The 22,132-nt window shown below is 28.9% G+C and overlaps 2 protein-coding genes across 10 annotated transcripts; one reads left to right on the top strand and one right to left on the bottom strand.

The window, feature by feature from the left end:
- Positions 1-234: 234 nt before the first annotated feature.
- Positions 235-6,401, bottom strand: BZIP77 (bZIP transcription factor bZIP77). 8 transcript variants are annotated; one of them, XM_041013824.1, is made up of 13 exons: positions 5,693-6,147; positions 4,382-4,521; positions 4,240-4,302; positions 3,439-3,537; positions 3,237-3,317; positions 2,805-2,846; positions 2,558-2,718; positions 2,273-2,321; positions 2,081-2,129; positions 1,443-1,669; positions 1,236-1,313; positions 891-1,016; positions 235-806 (listed from the first exon to the last, which is right to left on the bottom strand). In XM_041013824.1, exons 2-13 carry the CDS (start codon positions 4,442-4,444, stop codon positions 567-569), a joined length of 1,278 nt encoding a protein of 425 aa, XP_040869758.1. In that variant the 5' UTR covers positions 4,445-4,521; positions 5,693-6,147; the 3' UTR covers positions 235-566. The 8 variants fall into 8 exon arrangements, with proteins under 8 accessions (XP_040869758.1, XP_040869760.1, XP_025983484.1 ...); XM_041013826.1 differs by having other exon boundaries at positions 3,442-3,537; positions 5,693-6,146; XM_026127699.2 differs by lacking the exon at positions 5,693-6,147 and adding an exon at positions 5,330-5,676.
- A 9,050-nt stretch (positions 6,402-15,451) lies between these two features.
- LOC100813037 (GDSL esterase/lipase At4g01130) lies at positions 15,452-18,507 on the top strand. Of its 2 annotated transcripts, none has more exons than XM_006577273.4 (5): positions 15,452-15,756; positions 16,951-17,160; positions 17,365-17,519; positions 17,624-17,764; positions 18,191-18,507. In XM_006577273.4, exons 1-5 carry the CDS (start codon positions 15,519-15,521, stop codon positions 18,281-18,283), a joined length of 837 nt encoding a protein of 278 aa, XP_006577336.1. In that variant the 5' UTR covers positions 15,452-15,518; the 3' UTR covers positions 18,284-18,507. The 2 variants fall into 2 exon arrangements, with proteins under 2 accessions (XP_006577336.1, XP_003520865.1); XM_003520817.5 differs by having other exon boundaries at positions 15,457-15,756; positions 17,624-17,894.
- The last annotated feature ends 3,625 nt before the right edge of the window (positions 18,508-22,132 follow it).

The following is a 22,132-nucleotide window of genomic DNA, read 5'->3' as shown; positions in this document are numbered from 1 at the left end:
CTTACCCAGATTCGTGATTTAATAAAAACACCATAACTATCAAGTACCTTATCAATTTTCTGTAATAGGCAATCGTCGTGTAATAAAGGTGCAGAAACAAACCCATCTCGAAAAGTTAGTCCGTGGATTTAATTTGAATTACTTTAAAAAGAGAGAGCACTCTAAAATATTGACAATGTGATATTATTATATTTGAGAGGAATTGCTAGCACAAAACACAAACCAAACAAATAATAAGGCAGAATAACTGCGTAGATATCATTAGAAAGTCTCCACACCAATCGTTAATACATACGCAATTATGTAGCGTTTCAACAAACCCCCTCCAATCTGAAATCTCTAGTTCTCTTCATTTTACAAACTTGGTCATCCATTTTTGTCAAATCTAATAGAATACAGAGTTTAGGTCCTAGGTAAACTGATAAGCAATGAATTAGTTCTGATTTTGATGGATTTGGATACTAAAATTCAGCTGATCCATCCCTCAGGAAATTGTTAGCAGTAATTTTGGGCTTGTAATATGCCAAAACTACCTGATCAGCCAGTACAATTACTGGTTTTCTGTATCAACCAGCTGCCACAGCATCAGCTCTAGGACTTGTGTCCAGCAGTTGATGCAGCTTTGCACCAGAGTTTGGTTTATTTTCGCAAAAACCATTCTCATCCTCCACAGTTCTATCATTAGAACCGGAATTATTAACTCTTGATAATAAGTTTTCTGTACTTACAGGTGTAGCCCTCTGGCTGTCAATTATCTTCAAAGTTATCTCTTGGGTTTGTCCCAGTTGAGCATTTTTAAGTTTTCCCTGAGTCAAAAACAATATGACACTCAGCATTACAAAGTAACAACGTAATGCATGTGTAATGAGAAATAGTATGTTGAACAATACCCTTAATGTAGCATTTTCCACCCTCATTTTTTCAGAACTTTCAGTCAGTCGATTAATTTCTGATTTCAGTGTTGCATTCTCAGCATTCAAGGATTCAACTTTTCGTGCCAGTTCTTCAGTTTCAGCCTGAACAGCAGGAACATGAGCACTAACAACCCTATAGACTATATAATCTTTACTTTGTTTTTCTTGGGGGATGCATGCACAGGAATGACGTGCAACAAATGTGCAAGTGTGTAATAAAGAAAGAAACTGCTTACTGTCCAATTTATGATTCTTAATTGACAAACATACAAGTAATAAAAAGGTTAACAATGTTTTTGAAGAAACCCCCAATATTTATACCTGCTTCCTTAGTCTGGACCTTCTAGCAGATTCTCGATTTGACTGTTTCCGCCTCTCCCGTTTCAGCTCACGCTCATTCTAAGGAATCCAAACATACCCACAAGAATTACTTTAGTGTCAGCAAAAGATGAGGATACTGCATTATTACTACAACATGTTTTACACATATGATCTGAACTGCTAAGATGAATTATATGTGGATCATACCTGTACCCAAGCTTCTGCAGGCAATACTGGACAAGGTTGTGGGGCACTTGTTTTAGAATGAACACTGGAAGGATTTCTCAGCTCCAGTGCAGTGGTCATACCTGAAGAAACTACATGTCCAACTATTGTTCCTGCAACACTGGCAGGGACAACTCCCAACATCTTATTAGAAGCTGCAGTCTCTTTGGAAATTGGACTGCCTTGTATCTCAGTTTTCCCTTCTCCATCTGCTTGTACAGTGCAGAAAAGAACAACCATCAACGCCAAGTACATTGATATTCTACTCTAAGCTTCAGATGCTTGTAGATAAAAATAACACACTTTGGCTGGGAACACATTTTATTAGTAAAAATGCAACCATAAGACCCCAAATACCTATACTGTATCATGTCTGTAATTGCAATAAAGCCCATCTTAAGAGTCTGCTACCTTTGTCAAACTAATGGCAAAGTTAAAAACTTTGGCAATTTCATCTTACTGAACAAATATTTTGTAACAGCATTTAATTTATCAAGACACAACTCAATAAACGGATTGAACACCATGTGTACTGTGATGATGACAAAAGAATAATTGTGATCCCAGGACAACTCTATTATTCATCAAGATGTGACACTTGGTGAAGAACAGAGTCATACCAGTGGTTGGTGTTCCCTCACGGCTTCTTTTCCTTCTTGATTGATTAGCCTGAGCATAAGATGGGCAAGTATCATATTTTAATGTTTCAATTTTGTCGAACCATTTTAAAGAAAAATAGACTGCAGGTGAACAATTTCATATGGTCAACAAAGTGCAGGAAAAAGAAATGCTAATTGCAAGCAAGTTCTCACCCCTGAAGTGTTGCCATCACTTCCATCACTGGAACCCTCAGTATCCACACTGTTCACATCATGAGTAAATCATTCAGTCAACCATAAGACTCCATTACAATAACCAACTCATGGACCACCATTCTAGACAGGAGGAGAGAAAGTAGGTTTAACTTACTAAAGAGTTTCAAATGACAGATTTTCCCCTCTCCACCACCCCCAACATAAGAAGAAAGGGGGATATCGACAAACTCAGAAAGTATGTCATTAAAAATATTCATACAAAAAGAGAACAGATCAACGAACCTCTGTGAGAGCCTGTTTTCACCTCCACGCTCTGCACTTTCAGCATGGCCATTGCCAATTGACATTGCAAGTCCATCAAACTCTTTCAATTTCTTCATTAAACCCTGATCAGTATTTCCAGATGATTTGGGTGGTGTCTCTATGCTCAAAGGAGTCCCAGCCTGCATTGTTACACCAATTCAAAACCAAGCATAAATAGATTTTCAAGGACTTTAGTATGAATTGATCTCAGGAAATTACAACTTACAGCAGGTGAAGACGGAACTCCTTGACTATGTGTAAGTGGCCCCTGTATTTTATAAATATAATTCATAAGAAAATGCATGAAAATTCCAAAAAAGCATACTACTAGAGGATGAAAAGCCTCTGTTATTGCCTATTTTATAGGGTATATATTAATCAAGATTTCATTACATTAAGGTTGTCAAGCCATGGAGAGGTTAATGAAAGCTGACATGCAGCTAGGTATAAATAACTCTGAAATTACCTAGGCCCAACAGAAACAGCAGAATCACATCTCACTATATTCTTAGCATCTGTAATCCTTATTGATCCATTTTTAGTACATATAAATAAACCAATTTGTACTACAGAGAAAGAACACTAGCTCCAATAACAAAAAAATAGTAATAAAAAAAAGCATAAAAGACAAAAGGAAATTGCAAGAACACAAGCTTACAATAGGAACTGCAGGGTGAGTATAAACCCCTCCATGTGGATAAATTGCTGCATAAGGAGGCCCATAAGGTGGCATCATAGGCTGGAAGAAATAGTAAGTTAGCAAGTTACTCATCCCTGTCATCTAGGATACATACAAAACATGCAAAAAAAAAAAAAAAAGGAAATCATAGAACATACAAATGATTGCACATAGGTACTACTACCTGTGGTGGCCCCCACATGTACGGGTGAGGAGCGTGACCAGAAGCAACAGCTGAGTTGTAGTATGGTGGCATGGTGACTCTTGGCCCATAATATGCCTGAAGATATAGCAGACACTTTAAATCATAAATACAGTCACTATTCACTACACTAGAGGCCAAATACACTTAAAAACTTGCTGGGTGAACCAATTTGAAAGGGATAAAATTAATAGTTTTATAACATCAAATCAATATTTCTTTTAAAGATTAAGCAATCCAGGGACAAAGCACATCTCATCCTAGATATTACCCCAACTGATTCCCAAATCCAATAGCAATTCAGTGCATAATTTCAGTCTGACGTTGATTAGGGGTACATATTGATAGCAACCCACAAACTACAGAATAGAAAATACAATGCACCGCAGGACCTGCACACTAATATTTATATTCAGAGAGAATGAACAGTAATTCACAAGAGGGAATATAAGAAGCTTTCATCAGCTCATTGCTTCATCCACAAAAAAGAAAATGGAAATACAGTAACAGCATTTAAATAAAAAATAGCTGGTGTCTTCCCAGGAAGATGTAGCTGCAGATCACTTGACTTTGAAGCATGGAAGAAATAATGTAAGTGATTATTAACAGGAGGATTTCACCCCAATCATTGACATGACAGTAATTGACCGAGTGGCAGTAGTAAAGCTTAACAACTAAGATTTGAGAGCATTAGTTTAAATTGAAGCTAGCTAACAAGAAAATAGAATGAATACTTCAGTCGATAACAGACAAAGTAATTCAAGGCAAAATGTAGGTAACCTGCATGGCTGCCCAATCAGGATAGACATGAATATTGGTCTGGTTGGTCTGATTCGCCTGATCCTGTTCACAATTACAATAGCATTAAAATTTAAGCTTCTTACAAATGTCTCAACACCAAGATACACTCTTATGAGCTCACCATTGTTACAGGTGAAGAAGGCTTTTCAGTCTTAGTAGATTTCTCTTCCTCACTGTTTCCCATTGTAAGATCCAAAAGGAAAGCACCAAGTCAAAAAATATTGTAGAAGGAGCTTTACTACTTCTTGAAAAATGTCTCAACTGCATTAACAGGAGCCATGTCAGCTTGTTAATTATTATCGGCATGAAAATATTGCAAGGGACAAGACAAAATTCATAAACCAAGATTTCTGCCATCTAAAATCTACACATGATCCTATATAATCTTGGTAACCTGCATAACATAATCTTTACTAATTATAAACATTTTACTGTCATAGATAAGTTATACAAGTAACACACTAGAAAAGCGGAAGGGGGCAAGTCCAGCAATTTCAAATTAATACTCGATAAATTGTTTTTAAAAAAAAATAAAAAGGAGAGGGAGGGTTTAACATAAGTGCAGGAATTTATAAAATACATCATTATTACATCAAAGTAGTTAGAGATGTTTTAGCAACTACATAAAAGCAGCTGGAAATCTGGTTCACTATGTATAAAAAAGTAAAAACTACGTATCAACAGACAGATTCAACGACAAAGAAATATTGCAAAAAAAAACTTTTGCTTTTTATTTCACCTTCTAGGCTAGCATATGAAAGCATCACACAAAAATTCTAATTTCCTAGATGGAAAATTGAATGGTTAATTTCCCATCTCCAGCATAACCTTTACAAGAGATTCAACCAGTCTCAGAGTGAATAATCTAACATCCACCAAAGAAGACAATCATGGTATAGCTAACTATAACAAATTCACGATGGAGTTGACAGAGTGAACTAAGTTTCAAAACCACATGTCAGAATAGCCGACTGATCTATACTGACGAGAAGTCCAACAGTGGACAAAAATTACATAACTTCACAATTAATTATAGACAGAGTAAATGCTTAAACAGTACTGGTACTACCGGGCCATCAGAGAAGGTACCAACACAACACAGTTCAACTTCACCGTTTCCTTGTTTTAGAGAGTGAGATTTCACAAATACCTTTCAGTAAAGGCTGCAGTATTAATGGAAAGCTACAGATAATTCAATCCAAGGTGGACACAAGAGTCAAAGACAGAATGGTAGATGGTCAATTCTGTCATTTGAGCACTCCACAAGCCGGATAGAAAGGGAAGGACACACGCAACAGACCTACTATATAATCCGTCCCAACAACACCATCCGGTAGCTAAATGACAAAAATACCCTTCCAAACAAAACATTTTTCACTTTCACACGAATCAAGGAAGCTGAGAAAACGAATGAAACTCCTGAATTAGCTACCTTAACGTCCACAGACAATAATTTAACAGATTTGAGCTCCGATCCAGACCCTCTTCAGTTACAGGAAAACGAATTTCACAAAATTAGCATGAGTCCAAAAGAAAAAAAATAATCAACGTGAAATGAAAAACGCTTCACTAAGCAAATCAACACATAGAAAGCACTCAAATTCAAAACTGTCGCAGATGCAAAACGAGATCCAGTTGAACCTCAATTAGAACCTTCTTGTTTAATTAGCTAAAAATTCAAAAAAGGAAAAAAAGAAACAACAAATTTACGGTATCCTTAAGTTGTTTTGGTGTTTCCAAAGAAGAAAAATCTAAACTGAAGCATATAATCTATTCCACTTTCACTCACTCCCAAACCATGAAACTTCAAACTTTCACACACATACATTCAATTTTTGTCATACCACAGATACGGAAAGCATTCAAAATCAAAACTTTGGACCAACAGCACTGCAGAATTCCACGTACCTGACTAGATACCCAATTGGCCAATTATTATCCTCACAAAACAACGTGTCAAAAAAAGAAACAAGGGTAAAAAAAAAAAACTAGTCCTGGTAGCTCCAAGTATCCTCAAAAAAATAAAAAATTAAAAAAAAAAAAGATTAAGGTTTGGAGAAGCAATTAAGGTTAAGGTGGTTAACTCTGCATTTTCTCTCTCTAAAAAAAAGAGGGAAAGAGCTGTGTGTGTGCCATAACGCAAAGATGGGGTATGGTGGTGGTGGTGAAGAAGAAAAAGGAGCGCGAAGGCGAAGAAGCCCACGTCACCACACACGTGTCGTATGTGCGGGTGGGCGTATACGTAGAGCGTATGTATATGGTATATACGGTGTGGTGGTGGTTGAGGTGGCGATTTGTTTATTCGAACGTGAGCAGAGGCGTACACGTGCTGGTCAGGGAATCGATCTACGCGTCTTGTGTTAGGGGTCCAGCCTAGCTAAGCCACACCACACAACACAACGCATCTTCATTCATGTCATGTGCCTGCCTTTGCCTTACGTGCCCTTTCAGATTCACATTATTAATTAATAGTAGCATTTCATTTCGTTAAACTAAATTGAATAGGTCATTTGGAATCCACCACTACTCATTTACAATCAATTCTCTTTCGTCACGCACGCCTTGTATGGAGGGAGAACTGTTTCTGATCTTTTCCTTACTTTTTTGCTTCACAAGTGCAACATTTTTTTATTTCTCCTTATCCCTTTTCAAGGCTTTAGCTATAACCTATGATTAAGTCCAACGATTATTTAAATTCGTTTTCAAAGTTAAGGGTTAAGAGGTGGCAACGGTGTCTTTTTATGGTTAATGGCCAGAAACTGCCATTAATGGAGTATTTAACTCGTCCTTGACAAATTAAACATGGCAATTCTACTCTGTGATGGTGAGATGCTGACTACTACTAGTGATACTGAAAGGTCCATAATCTATATGGCTTGCTAATGAGACAGGAGAAAAAAAAAAAAAAAAAAGTGCAACCGATTATGCAGCACTCCATTCTCTCTGTGATGGGTCTGGATTTTGCGCAAAAGTTATTATCATATGTACCAATAGATTGTTTCTCTTTAATTCTCTCAATCCTCTAAGGTTTCGTGCGTTTAAATGGAAAGAAATAATTTATTTAACCCAAAAATTTGTGTTTGACTTTTTTCATATACAACATTTTTTTTATCAACGAAACAACAATCTTTCATATCTAAAATTAGTTTTGATTTAATAAGTTAGGAGAAATCAATAATTTTTAAATCAGAACTAACAATAAATTGTGCTTCTTAGATTGTTTTATAGGATTCAGAAATATTAGTAACACATTTTTAATATATTTTTTAATCAATATTTTATTGTTTATTAAAATTTATTAAAAAAACAAAAAAAAACTGTTTGAATAAGAAGGAAAACTTGCTAATTATTATTTTTTTAATAAATTTCAGTGAACAATAGAAAGTAAATTAAAAAAAATGTGTTATATTTTTTATTAACAAACTCTCGATTATTAATTAAAATTTACAAAATTATGTGAATCTACTCCTTATTTAATAAATTTTACTCGTAATTTTATATTTATAATAAACTTTAATAATAATAAAATAAAATTTATGAGAAAGATTGTAATAAAAAAATGTGTTACAACTTACAAACACTTCTAATCTCCTAGTAACATTTTTAACTGCCCCGTGCTTAAAATACCTTGTTTTGTTGTTTTATATGGTGCGGTAAATATTACTAGTAAGTCAAAATTTATTGGCCCACTTATTTTAATACTCTTCCTAGCTATTAAATACTTGTTTTTATTAAAATGTTAAATGCATACTTTTTCAATGTCAACATAAAAATATGTTACAACTTACAAGCATCTAGTTTGATTTTTACTAATAAAAAAAAGAACATCTTAAAAGAGAAATAAGAAGAGTTCAAAAGAAAAAAAAATAAACTGAAATTAAATTTTGCATTAAATACTCGTTATGGATAGAACAATTATCCTTGAAGGAGTTTGGGTACAAAATGAGTCCACAAAAATTATTAAAAAAATACAAATATATACTTAGAGAATTAATTTTGTCCATTAGTAATTTTTTTTAGCATGGACAATATTACCTTCAGTAAAAAAAAAAGTATTTGTGTTTAAACAAAAACAAATACAAATACAATTATTTTATTATTCAACTAGTTTCAAACATCTAATTTTTTATACAAATTATTGAATATAACTACTTCATGTACTATTTGAAATAATATTACTAATAATAAGTGTTCATGGTATAATAACAGACAGTAGAGCAAAAAAAAAAAACAGATAGTGTCTTTGGATTTGATATGATTCTCTAAATGTTCATGAATATATAACAGTTTCAAAAAAAAAAAAAAAATATATATATATATATATATATATATATTTTTTTTTTCTTTTTTTATTATTTTTATTATTAAGTTAATCTTATAATTGCATTGATAAATATGACTAATATAGCGTTGTAGTAGTTACTAATAAGTCTTATGTCCGGTGACTCACCAATAACCGATTTGCACATTTTATTCCAACTCATTCACACGTGTCTCCTTTGGAAAATGAAACCGGGGGACCCACTCCTGTTCTTAATCCAACAGTTCAGAATCCGCCACGCCTTTACACGATGATATGAGACCGCATTTGCCAGCAAAGCCTAAACACACCAACCAAAAATAGTTACATATTTTTTATATTATTTATTTAAGGAAAAAATATTTTTATTCTTCATATTTTCATTTTTTTAATTTATGAAATTTCATATCATTCAATTTAATTTCTGTATTTTACTTAAAAATATATATTTTTAGTCCCTTTACATAATTTTCATATAAGACATTAATTTTATCTGTTAGAATTAATAGTGAGTTTTTTTATTTTTAAAGTTAATTATAATGACATGGATTTTTTTTTAAAAGTCATTAAAATGTTTTCCCTAAACACATTGGACCCTAATTTTTAAGTATTTCATTCCACCTGCATCCTTTAACAATTCATGTTACATATTTATGAGTTCGTATAGTTTTTCATCGATATTTATATCGATAGCGTGTTCTTCAAAATCAAGACAAAAGGAATGTGTATGTGGGAAAAGATTGTTGTTGCACGAAAACAATAACTAATAATAACTCATTTTCCAATAATTAACATCATCTATGAAAAATATATATATATAAGGAGGGACTAAAAATATGTCTTCAATAAAATACAAAAATTAAATTAAATAATATGAAACATCAAAGACTAAAGATAAGAACAAACAAAAATATAGAGAATAAAAAAATATTTATTTATTTACTTAATATATACATCTTTTAAGGTCTGTTTGGTAAAAAGAAAAGAATTGATAAAAATCAATTGAGATTAAATTTTTAAATTAAGCTAGAATATAGAAATAAATTCCACGCTCTTAGTTGTTTTTTTATCTTTAGTTATGTAATATGTATGAGTAAATCCGGTATCAAAATAATAAAATCCACATTATTCACTTGTATGTTTTTGTTCTCATAGTAGGATTTAGCTCCTTTAAAGTTAATATAAACATTCTCATTCATTAATAATAAAAATTCTACAGTTAATATTACATGCGTGATTTATTTTGCATATGTATGAAATATTGGTCTTGGTTTATCATTAATATTTGTTACTTTATCCTAGAAAATGAGATGCTTACTATAAAATAGTTTGATTCTTAGTTATATTATGAGTCATGATATTTTCTATGAATAACATTCAAAAATATTTTTTTTATGAAAATCGTTTTTCAAATAAAAAAGTAGCATGAATAATTAATTTGTCAGTAGAATATTATATATATATATATATATATATACATATATATATATATATATATATATGTGTGTGTGCGCGCGCGCGCGTGCGTTTACGAAAATGCCTTATAGTATTCTTCGAATTTTATTTTCAAGACATATAATAATCTCTCTTCATCGATGACGCATTGCAAATGTACATAGGACTGATAGCCTGATAGGATCATAGGAGTGATTTTTGCATTCGTTTTAAGTGAAAAACATATATAATACAAGTGATGATTTCGATTATTTCAAATTAATTGAATTTCAATATTTGCCATTTCAGCTTTATTTTCACGTCATATGTTTTTATAGGGTTTAAAACATTTTACTAAAATGATATTATTTTTGTCACGTTAGCAAAAAAGTATTAAGTTTTTTTAGAGGAAAAATTATTAAGTTATGTAGTTAATTTTAGTGTGTTTTCTTGAAGAAAAATAAAATTGTGACCAAACATGTCGATAACGTGCTATTTTAAAAAAATAAACAAAAATTGTCACATGACATCTCAGATTGTCACCTTACTCTATGTGGTTGATGTTTCTTGCAAACATTAAAACATATTAATGAAACAATTGTTTTTCCATACAATCATCCTTTATTGGTGTACTCTTGAGAATGATTTGATAACTTGGTTGGTGTATAGCTCCCACACAATCTGCATACATCAATTTAACCATGACTATACAATGTTACAATAATATAGTAACAACGGTGACAACACGTACATCAACTTACATTCTTTCGTTTCATTTTGTCAATCTTTATTTTGATAAATCACATTTTACCTTAGACGGTTACAATTCTGCAACTTCTAATCCATATGCAAATCAACAATATAATTAAAAGTAAAAACCACAATAAACTTTAACAATAAATATAATTTTGATTCTGTGCTTTTTTCAGCTCTTGTATAAAAAAAGAAACATAATTATGTAATATATATATATATATATATATATATATATATATATATATATATATGAATTTACAACTATATGTAACACCCTATATTAGTGATTCATAAAGCTGGAAATATGAAAGTAAGAAGAGAGTTTTTTTTTTATAAAAAAAACTATAGATTATAGAAAAAGAGAAATAAAGGATTGTTGTTGGGCTTGATTGTACGTTTAATTCTCTTATTATGATATTTTACAAATTTAGTCTATTTTCTTGTGAAATTAATTTTTATTGTTTTAATTATGTAATTTTAATCTGTTTGATAATTTGACATTTAGTATATAACAAAAATATTAATATGTCAATATAGTGGAGTGTTACATCAATATAAATGTGTTGACATGTAAATTGAAAAATAAGAATGAAAGTTGAACCATAAAATTGAAAATGGCATACATATGAATGATTCGCAATACATTAGAGTGTTACATTTTTTATTTTATTTTTAAATATCAAATATCAAATTAACATTTTTTTGAAACAATTATAGATTACAGAAAAAGAGAAATAAAGGATTTTTGTTGAACTTAATTGTACGTTTAATTCTCTTATTATCATCTTGCAAATTTAGTTTCTCTGTTTTTTTTTTAAAAATATTTTTATTATTTTAGTTATGCAATTTTAATATGTTCGATCATTTGACATTTAATATATAACAAAAATATTAATATTTTAATATTTTAGAATGTTACATCAGCATGAATGTGTTCACATCACAAATTGAAAAAATAAGAATGAAAGTTCAATCATAAAATTGAAAATGGCATATATATGAACGATCTGCGATGCACTAGAGTGTTAAGTTTTTGTTTTTTTAAATATTGAATATCAAATTAATAAATAAATAAACAAAACAAAAAGGTCATGTATTGACACTGATAATATAAAAAGTTATATATAATTATCTAATTATAATATGTTAAGATGATAAGTTTGTTTAAGGTATAAAATAATTATATTAAAGTTATTTAAATCGTCGTGATTTGTAATAGAAGGATATTATAAAATAATTTAAATATATAAATATTAATCCATTTATAAAGAAATGAGAAAACTAATTCACCAAATAACATTAGTAAAATGACAGAAGTAATAATTAAACTTTTTTTTTTTATAAAAATTAACTCTTTTATCTTTTGTCTTTCTAACTAGATAAAAAATACGTACAATTCATATTTATTTATTTTATCTCTAATTTAAAGTCATCATTTGTATGAAATACTACTTTAGATCTTCTAGTCTTTTCTTTCATCCAAAACTAATAGATGTTAAACGTAAAAAACAACACTAATAGTTGTTATAGATTTAAAATCTGATTAATGGTGTAAGTATAAGGATTAGAATATTAAATAAGAATATATAATTTAAATATAATACTAGCATTTTATTTTCATTAAATATTTTATAATTTACATATAATAACTTTAAATATTTTACTCAAACTTCATATTAATGAGAGTTTTTCTCTCTAATGAATCGAAAGATTAAAATAAAAAATATTTAATATTTTTTAAATCTTATATATAAGAAATAAAATATATTATTTTATTAATTTTAATTATAAAAATTATTAGTTTAATTTTAATTTCAAATTATTGTGAAATTTATTAATAATATATACTTATAAAGGTGAATGTATTTATTAAGTTATCAATAACATATACATACTTGTGTGTTGAATTTTAAAAAATAATTATCTCTTATAATATTTAATATTATTAATTTTAAAATAAAATTAAAATTTATAATAAATAAATTAATTCAATCATTTTTATTGATATTAATAAATTAAATTATTATTTTAATATATAAGAAGGAAGGTAAAGATATAGAAATGAGAATTTATGGCGGAAAGAAAAATGAAACAGAGGTTTTCTATTTTTCAAGTGACCCACGCGTGACTCCCGACGTCACATGGGGATATTAGTTTTGCTGTCTCCACCTCCATTAATAGTAGTAAACTTTTTTTTTACTGTTACGGAAACCTTTCCAGCTTTCTACATTTCTTCAACCCGTACGGTTAGCTGGCTGCTTCAGCACGATTTCGGCTGAACGAAAAAAAATGCACTCTGTTAATGTTGTGTTTGGTTTAAAATACCAGAACAGAGAAAATAAAAATTTAAGATACTAGTTAAATTTGAATGCCGAAGCTGTAAAGTGTCAAACTCATTTTTTTTTCTTTTTTTTCTTTCCTCGTTTAAACACAACATTAAATTTGTAATTTTGGTCTTTTATTTAGGTTAATTTTTAATTTTGATTTTTTTATTTTTAAAATAAAGATCTTTTAATTTGCTTGCTTAAAAAAATTATAATTTTGATTCATTTTTAATTTATTTAATTTACTTTGATCCAATCAAATCTTAAATCTAACATATTCATTTAAAATATTATTCAAAAATGTTTAATTATTTAAAATATAATAATTAAAATAAATATATAAATAATTTAAAATTAAACCAAATTTACAGATTTTTTAAATCTCACATGCCATTAAGAACCTTCATTTAATTCATAGCAATAAAATGATATTTATTATGATAATAAAAAATAATATTTGGGTTGCTTCTCCAAAATCTACAGGCAACATATCATGTGGGGTAAAAAAATATATGAAGAATAATGTTAAAAAAACAAAACATTTATTTGTGACTCAGAACTCAGACTGTCAAATTTTTATACAGTATTTGTCAACTGCTCATTTGGTAAAATTTAATAAATAGTCTTTAATTTTCAAATAAATTATAATTAAATAAGTATAAAGGAAATGCAAATAAAATTGTTTGATTGCAACGGTTAGTATTTAAAATATAAATAATGAATTATAAAAACAAAATTATTAAAAGTGAAAAATTATACTTTTAAAAAAGAGATAAAAGATAATTAAATGAAATTATATTCATCTCAAAATTAAAATAATTATTCTAATTGTAAAATAATATATAAAATATTTTTTTAAGAAAAAAGTTAGGGGGCAAGGCCACAAGGACCAACGTAGGTCCACCCCTGATTCAAATTCATTTAAATTATAATTATAATTATTAAGGCCTAAGGGTGATAAGACTTTATTAAATTCGACCTCAAGTCAGAAAACTTTGAATATCTCAACTTCATCTTGCATGCTCAGTCACATTGGTAAACATAAAGGACTCAACTTTTTTTAAAGTAAATACACTTAAAAAAAACAAAATACACTTATATATACATGTATATAATAATTTATAAAATAAACTATTAATGCATTTTCTTAAATATTTCTTTTAGAAGAGTTAAATTAAATAGAGAGAGAGAGGCATACCTGTTATAATCCAAAATAGAGAAGGCGTGAGATACTGAGATGGGTAGGAGTTCTGACAAATTGAAAGGAGGCATGTGAGTGTGTGGGCATAATGAAGTGTCGCCATCGTCACGAGCAAGTGCTGCCGTTGATTTGCTGTCGCAATTGACGGCGGTGATGCGATTTTCCGCTACTAGTTAGCCTACTAGGATTCAGAAAGCCATATGAGCCATAGTCCAAATTGTTTAGCCTGGTTTATTTTAGAACCATTAGGGTTGTTTGGGCTAGTCCAATTTGTTTAGCCTGGTTTACTTTAGGGTTTTTGCTTCCTCCATACCACTATTGTTTTCTGCACTTTTCATTATATTATGAAAAGTTGATTACAAAATACAAATTACATTCCAAAATGAGTTTTCCATAATGTAATGAAAAATGAGTTGGATCGGATTCACTCCTTTACTAAAAGGATTACGTTTAGTCAATTATTATTTACACCTCCCACCTTTATTGATATACCTCTCTTTTATTTTATTTTTAAAAAATATCCTTTTTCCAAAAAAATGTTTAGAATTAATTATTGCATTATTTTCGTGCTCTTTAGGGTTTTAATACTAATAGATGATTTTTCATATTTGAACATGACCACCTAGGTACAAACTCATCATAAGGACACTATACTGCTCATTTTTTATTTTTGTCATTTATGTGCATTGTAGATGGCTTATATGCGTTGTGATTTTTAATAAGTCAACATTAGCATAAGTGAACTGGTGGAATGAAATGAAATGCCATTGATATACCTTTTAATTATGAAATCAAAGTCATAAAAAAATGGCATTTTAATTTTCGTTCATACCTTTTGTCACATTTTCATTACATATTTTTTTTGGGATAAAATGGACTTGGAATATCTATTATTAATAATTAAAATTAAATAGAAGTTACAAAGCGAGCAAATTTTAGACGTGTCTTCCTTTTTTCCACTCTACCAGCTTATAGCATGTTATACATGTGGAATGGTGTCAACTATGCATCAACACTTTACAACTACAATTACTCGTTTAAAGTGGTTACGTAATCTACATATATAGTTCCAACACCGTCCAAAAAATGTATATAGCCCATCTGCCATGTGTTGGATGATTAGCAAATATTGGCATACATTATTGCTGTTACGAATATAAACAGGAAGAAAGAAAGGTTGCCATGACTTTTTTCATATATAGTAGTATTGCCTTTGCATGACAGAGTCCTTAAGCTCTCAAAAATGATTCCAAAGGTATCTGCCGATTTCTTTGTCATTGTCACAATTGTGTTGCTTTGCTTGTTCAGTTTAAGTCACAGTGAATGTAATTTCAAGGCAATTTTCAACTTTGGGGATTCAAATTCAGATACAGGTGGTTTTTATGCTGCTTTTCCTGGTGAGTCTGGCCCTTATGGAATGACTTACTTTAAGAAACCAGCAGGCAGGGCTTCAGACGGAAGACTCATTATTGATTTTCTTGGTAAGTAACAACCTTTATTCATCTTTGGCAATAAGGCTTCCTAATGTTTTAACTTTAACTATGTTGAGAATTTACTTAATTACTTGCATTAAATATGATATTTCTCCTCATGAATATGGATATTATGGAGCGCAAAGTAGAAAAAAGTCAAGGGAGTATTTAATTTTAATGAATGTTTTAGCTTCTATTTTTCTTTCTTTCTTTATTTTTTTTCTTAGCATCAATAGAGCCATAAGGATTCCTTAATTATTATAAATGCATTTAGTACACACTGAGCAAGATTTAACTAACATTTTAGAACTCTTATGTTGTTTTCAAATGAACATGTCATATGAAAATCTTGTGTATCTATCTTTATAATAATTAATTAGGTGAGACCTTATAAACGTTTGGAATGTTTAGAGAGAGAAAAACTAAGATATAATGTTCACATGACATGATAGATCACGAGATCCTATTTTGTCTATTTGGCGTTTCGTGAATGTCACTTCTTCTACTTCTAATTTATATATCAGAGTGCTAACTACTAAAATAAGTAGAATAATGAATATAACAGGAAAGAAAGAAACTGAGAACTCAATGTGTTAAATTTGGTGCTTGATCTTCTGGCATAAGGTCTATTTGTAATGCAGAAATCTAACAAATTTGTGTAAAATTCTCCTAATTTGTGATTATTTTGCATATATCTTACATTTTCATCTTATTATAGGAACACTTTAGTCATTGCCTTTATTGCGGTTGTATCTTTCCTTTTGTGGCAATTATCCTTCCAAGACAAAGACACTTAGCTGTAAATAGCTGTTAAAGATATGGATAGTCAATATCTTCTATACATCAATTGTAAAAGTAACAGAAAGTTTTTAATACGTCTTTGGCAATACCTAAACTACTTTCTTATACATCCATAATTTTAGTTTTTTTTTTGTTTTGTTTAGGGTACAGGAAGCACAAATTATCTCCACCAACGGTTAAAGTTGGCAATGTATCTCATATATGTCATCATTCATTTTTCATATATTGCATTGATTAAAGACATTTTGTAATGCTTGAGTTGTTATGTGTCAAACAACTTGTCAATTTTGTGTTTTTATTTTAACTATAAAAGAAACATAATTTGCTTTATTCACCGCAATAAGAAAAGCTATTTCAGCAATAATAGTAATTTAGATAAGTTATATTGCTTTTATTTGGCAGCTCAAGCTCTTGGATTGCCATTTTTGAGTCCATATCTGCAATCAATTGGATCTGATTATAAACATGGGGCCAACTATGCTACAATGGCATCCACCGTGCTTATGCCTAATACTTCTTTGTTTGTCACTGGTATCAGTCCTTTTTCCCTTGCTATCCAACTCAACCAAATGAAGCAATTCAAAACCAAAGTTGAGGAAAAAGTTGAGCAAGGTATAATATGCACTAACTCCCTTGTTCCCATTTTAATCTTTTCTTATATACATTTATAGAAAACCAAAATAATAAAATTTTATCTTACTACATGAGGTTGATTACAAAGATCACACATGTCATTAGGCATGGTGTACTAGCTAAAAAAATGTTTTTTCATTTCTTTAGTTGTGTATTAGTTTTTTTTTTTTTATTGTTCCTCAGGAATCAAACTTCCTTCATCAGACATATTTGGAAATTCTCTTTACACATTCTACATTGGCCAAAATGATTTTACTTTCAACTTAGCAGTCATTGGCGTAGGTGGAGTACAAGAGTACCTCCCTCAAGTTGTTTCACAAATTGTTGCCACCATTAAGGTGAGATTACCTTAACAGTTAACATCAACTCAAATATAGTATTGATAATTACATAAACAAAAAAAAATGTTATTAATTTGGTTTGTGGTTAATGAAATTTGTAGGAGCTATATAATCTTGGAGGACGTACATTTATGGTTCTTAATCTTGCACCAGTTGGGTGTTACCCTGCATTCTTGGTGGAGTTTCCTCATGATAGTTCAAACATTGATGATTTTGGATGTTTGATTTCTTACAACAATGCGGTACTGAACTATAATAACATGTTGAAAGAGACATTGAAGCAAACCAGAGAAAGTCTTTCTGATGCTTCTGTCATCTATGTGGACACCCATTCTGTCTTGTTGGAGCTTTTCCAACATCCCACTTCTCATGGTTCAAACACTAATATCTGTCCTTGTTTAATAATAAGAATTATGATCCCAAAATACATTATCTCTCAATTTGGTTTTCCAAGGTTTATTTTTATCTAATTCGTTAATTGGATATTTTAATTAATACTTTTAAGACTGCAAAGTTGATTCTCACTTATTAGAGAAATTTCTAATTTGATATTATTTAGAAACTTAATTGAGATATTAGAACGATATTTTTATGACGCACTTTTGGCTATTATATATGACTAAAATATTTTTATTATGTTTGTTATTTATTTTCTTTTCACGAAATAGGGCTTCAATATGGTACAAAAGCGTGTTGTGGATACGGAGGGGGTGACTACAACTTCGATCCAAAAGTTTCTTGCGGCAATACCAAAGAGATAAATGGAAGCATAATGCCAGCTACAACCTGTAATGATCCCTACAACTATGTCAGTTGGGATGGGATCCATTCCACAGAAGCTGCAAACAAGCTTATTACCTTTGCCATTCTCAATGGATCTTTTTCTGATCCCCCTTTCATATTTCAGGAACACTGTGATCTTCAACCTATAGGTTGAATCCACATGGAGTTATTTCTTGATTAATAAATGATGATGGTTAAACTAGTTTACGATGTTACATAAATTACTTAAGCAAGCAAAGAAATCAAAACTTCTATCAATTAATATAATTGCAAGAAATCCAAATGGATAAATGATTTCAAATAATTCCATACCAAATATCATAATATGAAAATTATTTTCTCCTAGGTAATAAAACATCACAATATGATCATCTATCAAGTAATAAAAAGTAACAAATATGTTGTCAACTTTAATGATAACAAATTGTTATAATTTATCCATTTGGTTCCTAGAGAGGTATTGAGTTTTTTTTTTTTTGTAGTCTACTTTTTTTTGTTCCTCCAATTAGGTTTATTCAATTTATTTCGTTAATATATTTTTTTTAGGAAATTTTGTGTTTAGGTAGATTTTTGTGTCAAAAAAATGATGTTGGCCATGCATAATTGAAGGATGCTGAAAAAATCGATAGAAGTTGAAGTCATAAAAATACTTGATATTAATGTTTACTTTGGAAAAAATTTATGGATTTTACAAACTTAATGGAAACCATGAAGTTCATGTTCATTATGTTGGACACGATAATTTTGAAATGAGATTTTATGATTAATGATGTGTTGAAATTCAATATCTGATACCTATGATAGATCTTACTCTTAATCCAAAATTGAAATTTCATATCCATTGTCCATGATGGATTCTCACACTCAATCCAAAGTGATGGTGATGATGTATTTTGCAAGTGAACATAGTAAGTAAATGGGGTAGGTTATTATTATATATTTTGCCAAATGGTATAAGACATATTTAAAATTATTTTCATATTTCAAGTTATTTTATGGTCAATTATTAGGCATATTTAGAGTTATATATATATATATATATATATATATATATATATATATATATATATATATTATAATTAATTTAACGGTTTTATGGTCAGCATTTTATATTTATGATTTTATATAATTATTAAAGAAATTAAATTTAAATTTATGAAATTATCGTTGCACTAAGGGATATAATGATATTTTTCCTCTATTAGGTCACTAACTATAATTTTTATAAAACACACAAAAATGTCATTTAAACATACCATCAAGTGACCAATCAAGGATATTCATATTCGAATCTTCTCCATATACACAAAAATGTTTGTTCATTGGTTATTTAAGACCATTAATAATAATAATAATATATAATCTTTGATTAAAACCTAAAATATCTTTAAATCCTAAACTTTGACTGTGATTAATAATAATAATAATAATATTTATTCATTTATACACTACGTTAAATTGGCTAAAAAAATTATGATTAAAAGATGACAATGTACAATTACTATTATTATTTGAAACTTTAATTATTTTCATATTTCAAGTTATTTTATGGTCAATTGTTAGGCATATTTAGAGTTATATGAAAAAATTATTATAATTAATTTAACGATTTTATGGTCAACATTTTATATTTATGATTTTATATAATTATTAAAGATATTGAATTTAAATATATGAAATTGTCGTTGCAATGAGGGATATAACACGATATTTTCCCACTTTTAAGTCACTGACTATAATTTTTTGTAAAACACGCAAAAATGTTATTTAAACATACCATGAAGTGATCATACAAAGATCAAGGATGTTCATATTTGAATCTTCTCCATATACACAAAAATGTTTGTTCATTGATTATTTAAGACCATTAATAATAATAATAATAATAATAATAATAATAATAATAATAATAATACATAGTCTTTGATTAAAACCTAAAATCTCTTTAAATTCCAAACTTTGACTGTGATTGATAATAATAATATTTATTCATTTATACACTATGTTAAATTGCCTCTAAAAAATATGATTAAAGATGACATGTAATATGTATAGTTATTATTATTATTTGAAACTTCAGAAAACCTTTTAGTAACATTTTCAATCCGTGTAAAATGAGTAATTTATTACCAAATAAAATAATATCAATTTTATTTTGCTTTTGACTATTAATTTTTGTAATGTTTTTATAATTTTTCAACACAATGTTAAACTTTTTTAATACCCAACGGAAAAAATTTTAAAATTAAAAAAATTTATTCTGTCACTTTTTTTTTCATATTCATAATCAATTTTGTAATGACTTTATTAACAATCTAAATTTATTATGATCATAAATTTTATTAAAGTCTTTAAATTCATAATATGTATCAATCAAGTCTTAAATGCGTGCATCTTTATTATCTTGATATAACCATTCAATTTTACTAAATTCTTTGCCATTAAGGTTTATAAAATGTTACAAAACCTTAAATTTTATTAAACTCTTTATTATCTCATCTTAATATGATGAAAAGTATAACAATACATAACTCATACTTTTAAGTTGAATCTCTTTGCTTGCAATATTTAAATGAAAACCATATGTAGGAGATGTGATATAAATCATTAGTAAAAAAAAATTTCTTTCAAAATGGTACAAAGTTATGTATGAGAAAAAAATGATAACCACACTTTCTCATAGATCTGTTGTAGTTGGGGTGCAAAAAAAGATGAGCCATGAAATCAAACACAAGCAACCAATGGATGCTACAAGTTAGAGTTTAGGGTATGAGTTTTCTTTCACATATTGTCCTTATTGTCAGAAGGAAAAAAAAAATACATATTTAAGTTTGGATAGTCTTTTTTTCAAATCATGATGTATTATATAGACCTAATAATGTTCACACCAGTTAATTTTTTAATGCAATTTCTACTTTAGGTTAATCATTAGTTGAAACTTAAAGTAGGAATATCATTTATGTTACTAAGAAACATTGATCAATTTATTGAATTTTGCAATAATTCTAGATTCATCATTATAAAATGAGCAAATATGTTCTTGAACAAAAAGTGATATCCGAAAGTAAATTGTGTATTAAGATTTATATACCCAGAGATTGTCATTAACTCCTTCATATTTTATGGGGTGTATTGAATTAAAATTTTTAAAAGGTTTTTTAAATGGTATAAATAAATCTCGTGTTATTATTTAAGATTTTAAAGAATTTTTAACAAGAGCAATAAAATCTGATAGTATTCAATTAGAATTTTTTATAACTTATAAAAAGTATTCTTGTATTAAAAAATATACAAATTTAGATGAATTATTTTTTAGGAAAGATTTCGATGAATTTCATTAGACTTTTTAGTATAAAATACCTATCAAACAATCTCACCAAAATTTTTGAGATTTTGCTAGACTTTTTTTTATTGGTTTTTTTATTTTCTTTTCTCTCATCACACATATCTCTTTCTCTCTTTAATTTTTTTCAAGGTGTGTGTGCCATATATGTTTATCTTATTCTTTTGGAATAAAAAAAATGTCAAATATACTTACTCTGTACCATAATTTTCTTATACTAATTATGTTCACACATGCTCGACATAATATTTTGGTGAGTGTCATCCTTAATTTCGTCATTCACATAACTCAATAATTATTTTACAATTTTTTTACTCTTACCACTCTCTTCTATCCCATTTAAACATGTTATTAGATTTATCATGAAATATTTGTAATAATTAAACTCACAAAACCAACTTATAATTTTAAATTTATTGTTCAAATCCAAAAATAATAATAAGAAAATACCATTAAAAGAAGGATTTTAGTACAGGAGGACACG

The sequence above is a fragment of the Glycine max genome, chromosome 3 (assembly GCF_000004515.6).
Source record: "Glycine max cultivar Williams 82 chromosome 3, Glycine_max_v4.0, whole genome shotgun sequence".
In the NCBI taxonomy this organism is placed as follows: Eukaryota; Viridiplantae; Streptophyta; class Magnoliopsida; order Fabales; family Fabaceae; genus Glycine; species Glycine max.
The sequence above is the reverse complement of the archived record's forward strand: the minus strand, read 5'-3'. Positions and strand labels throughout refer to the sequence as shown.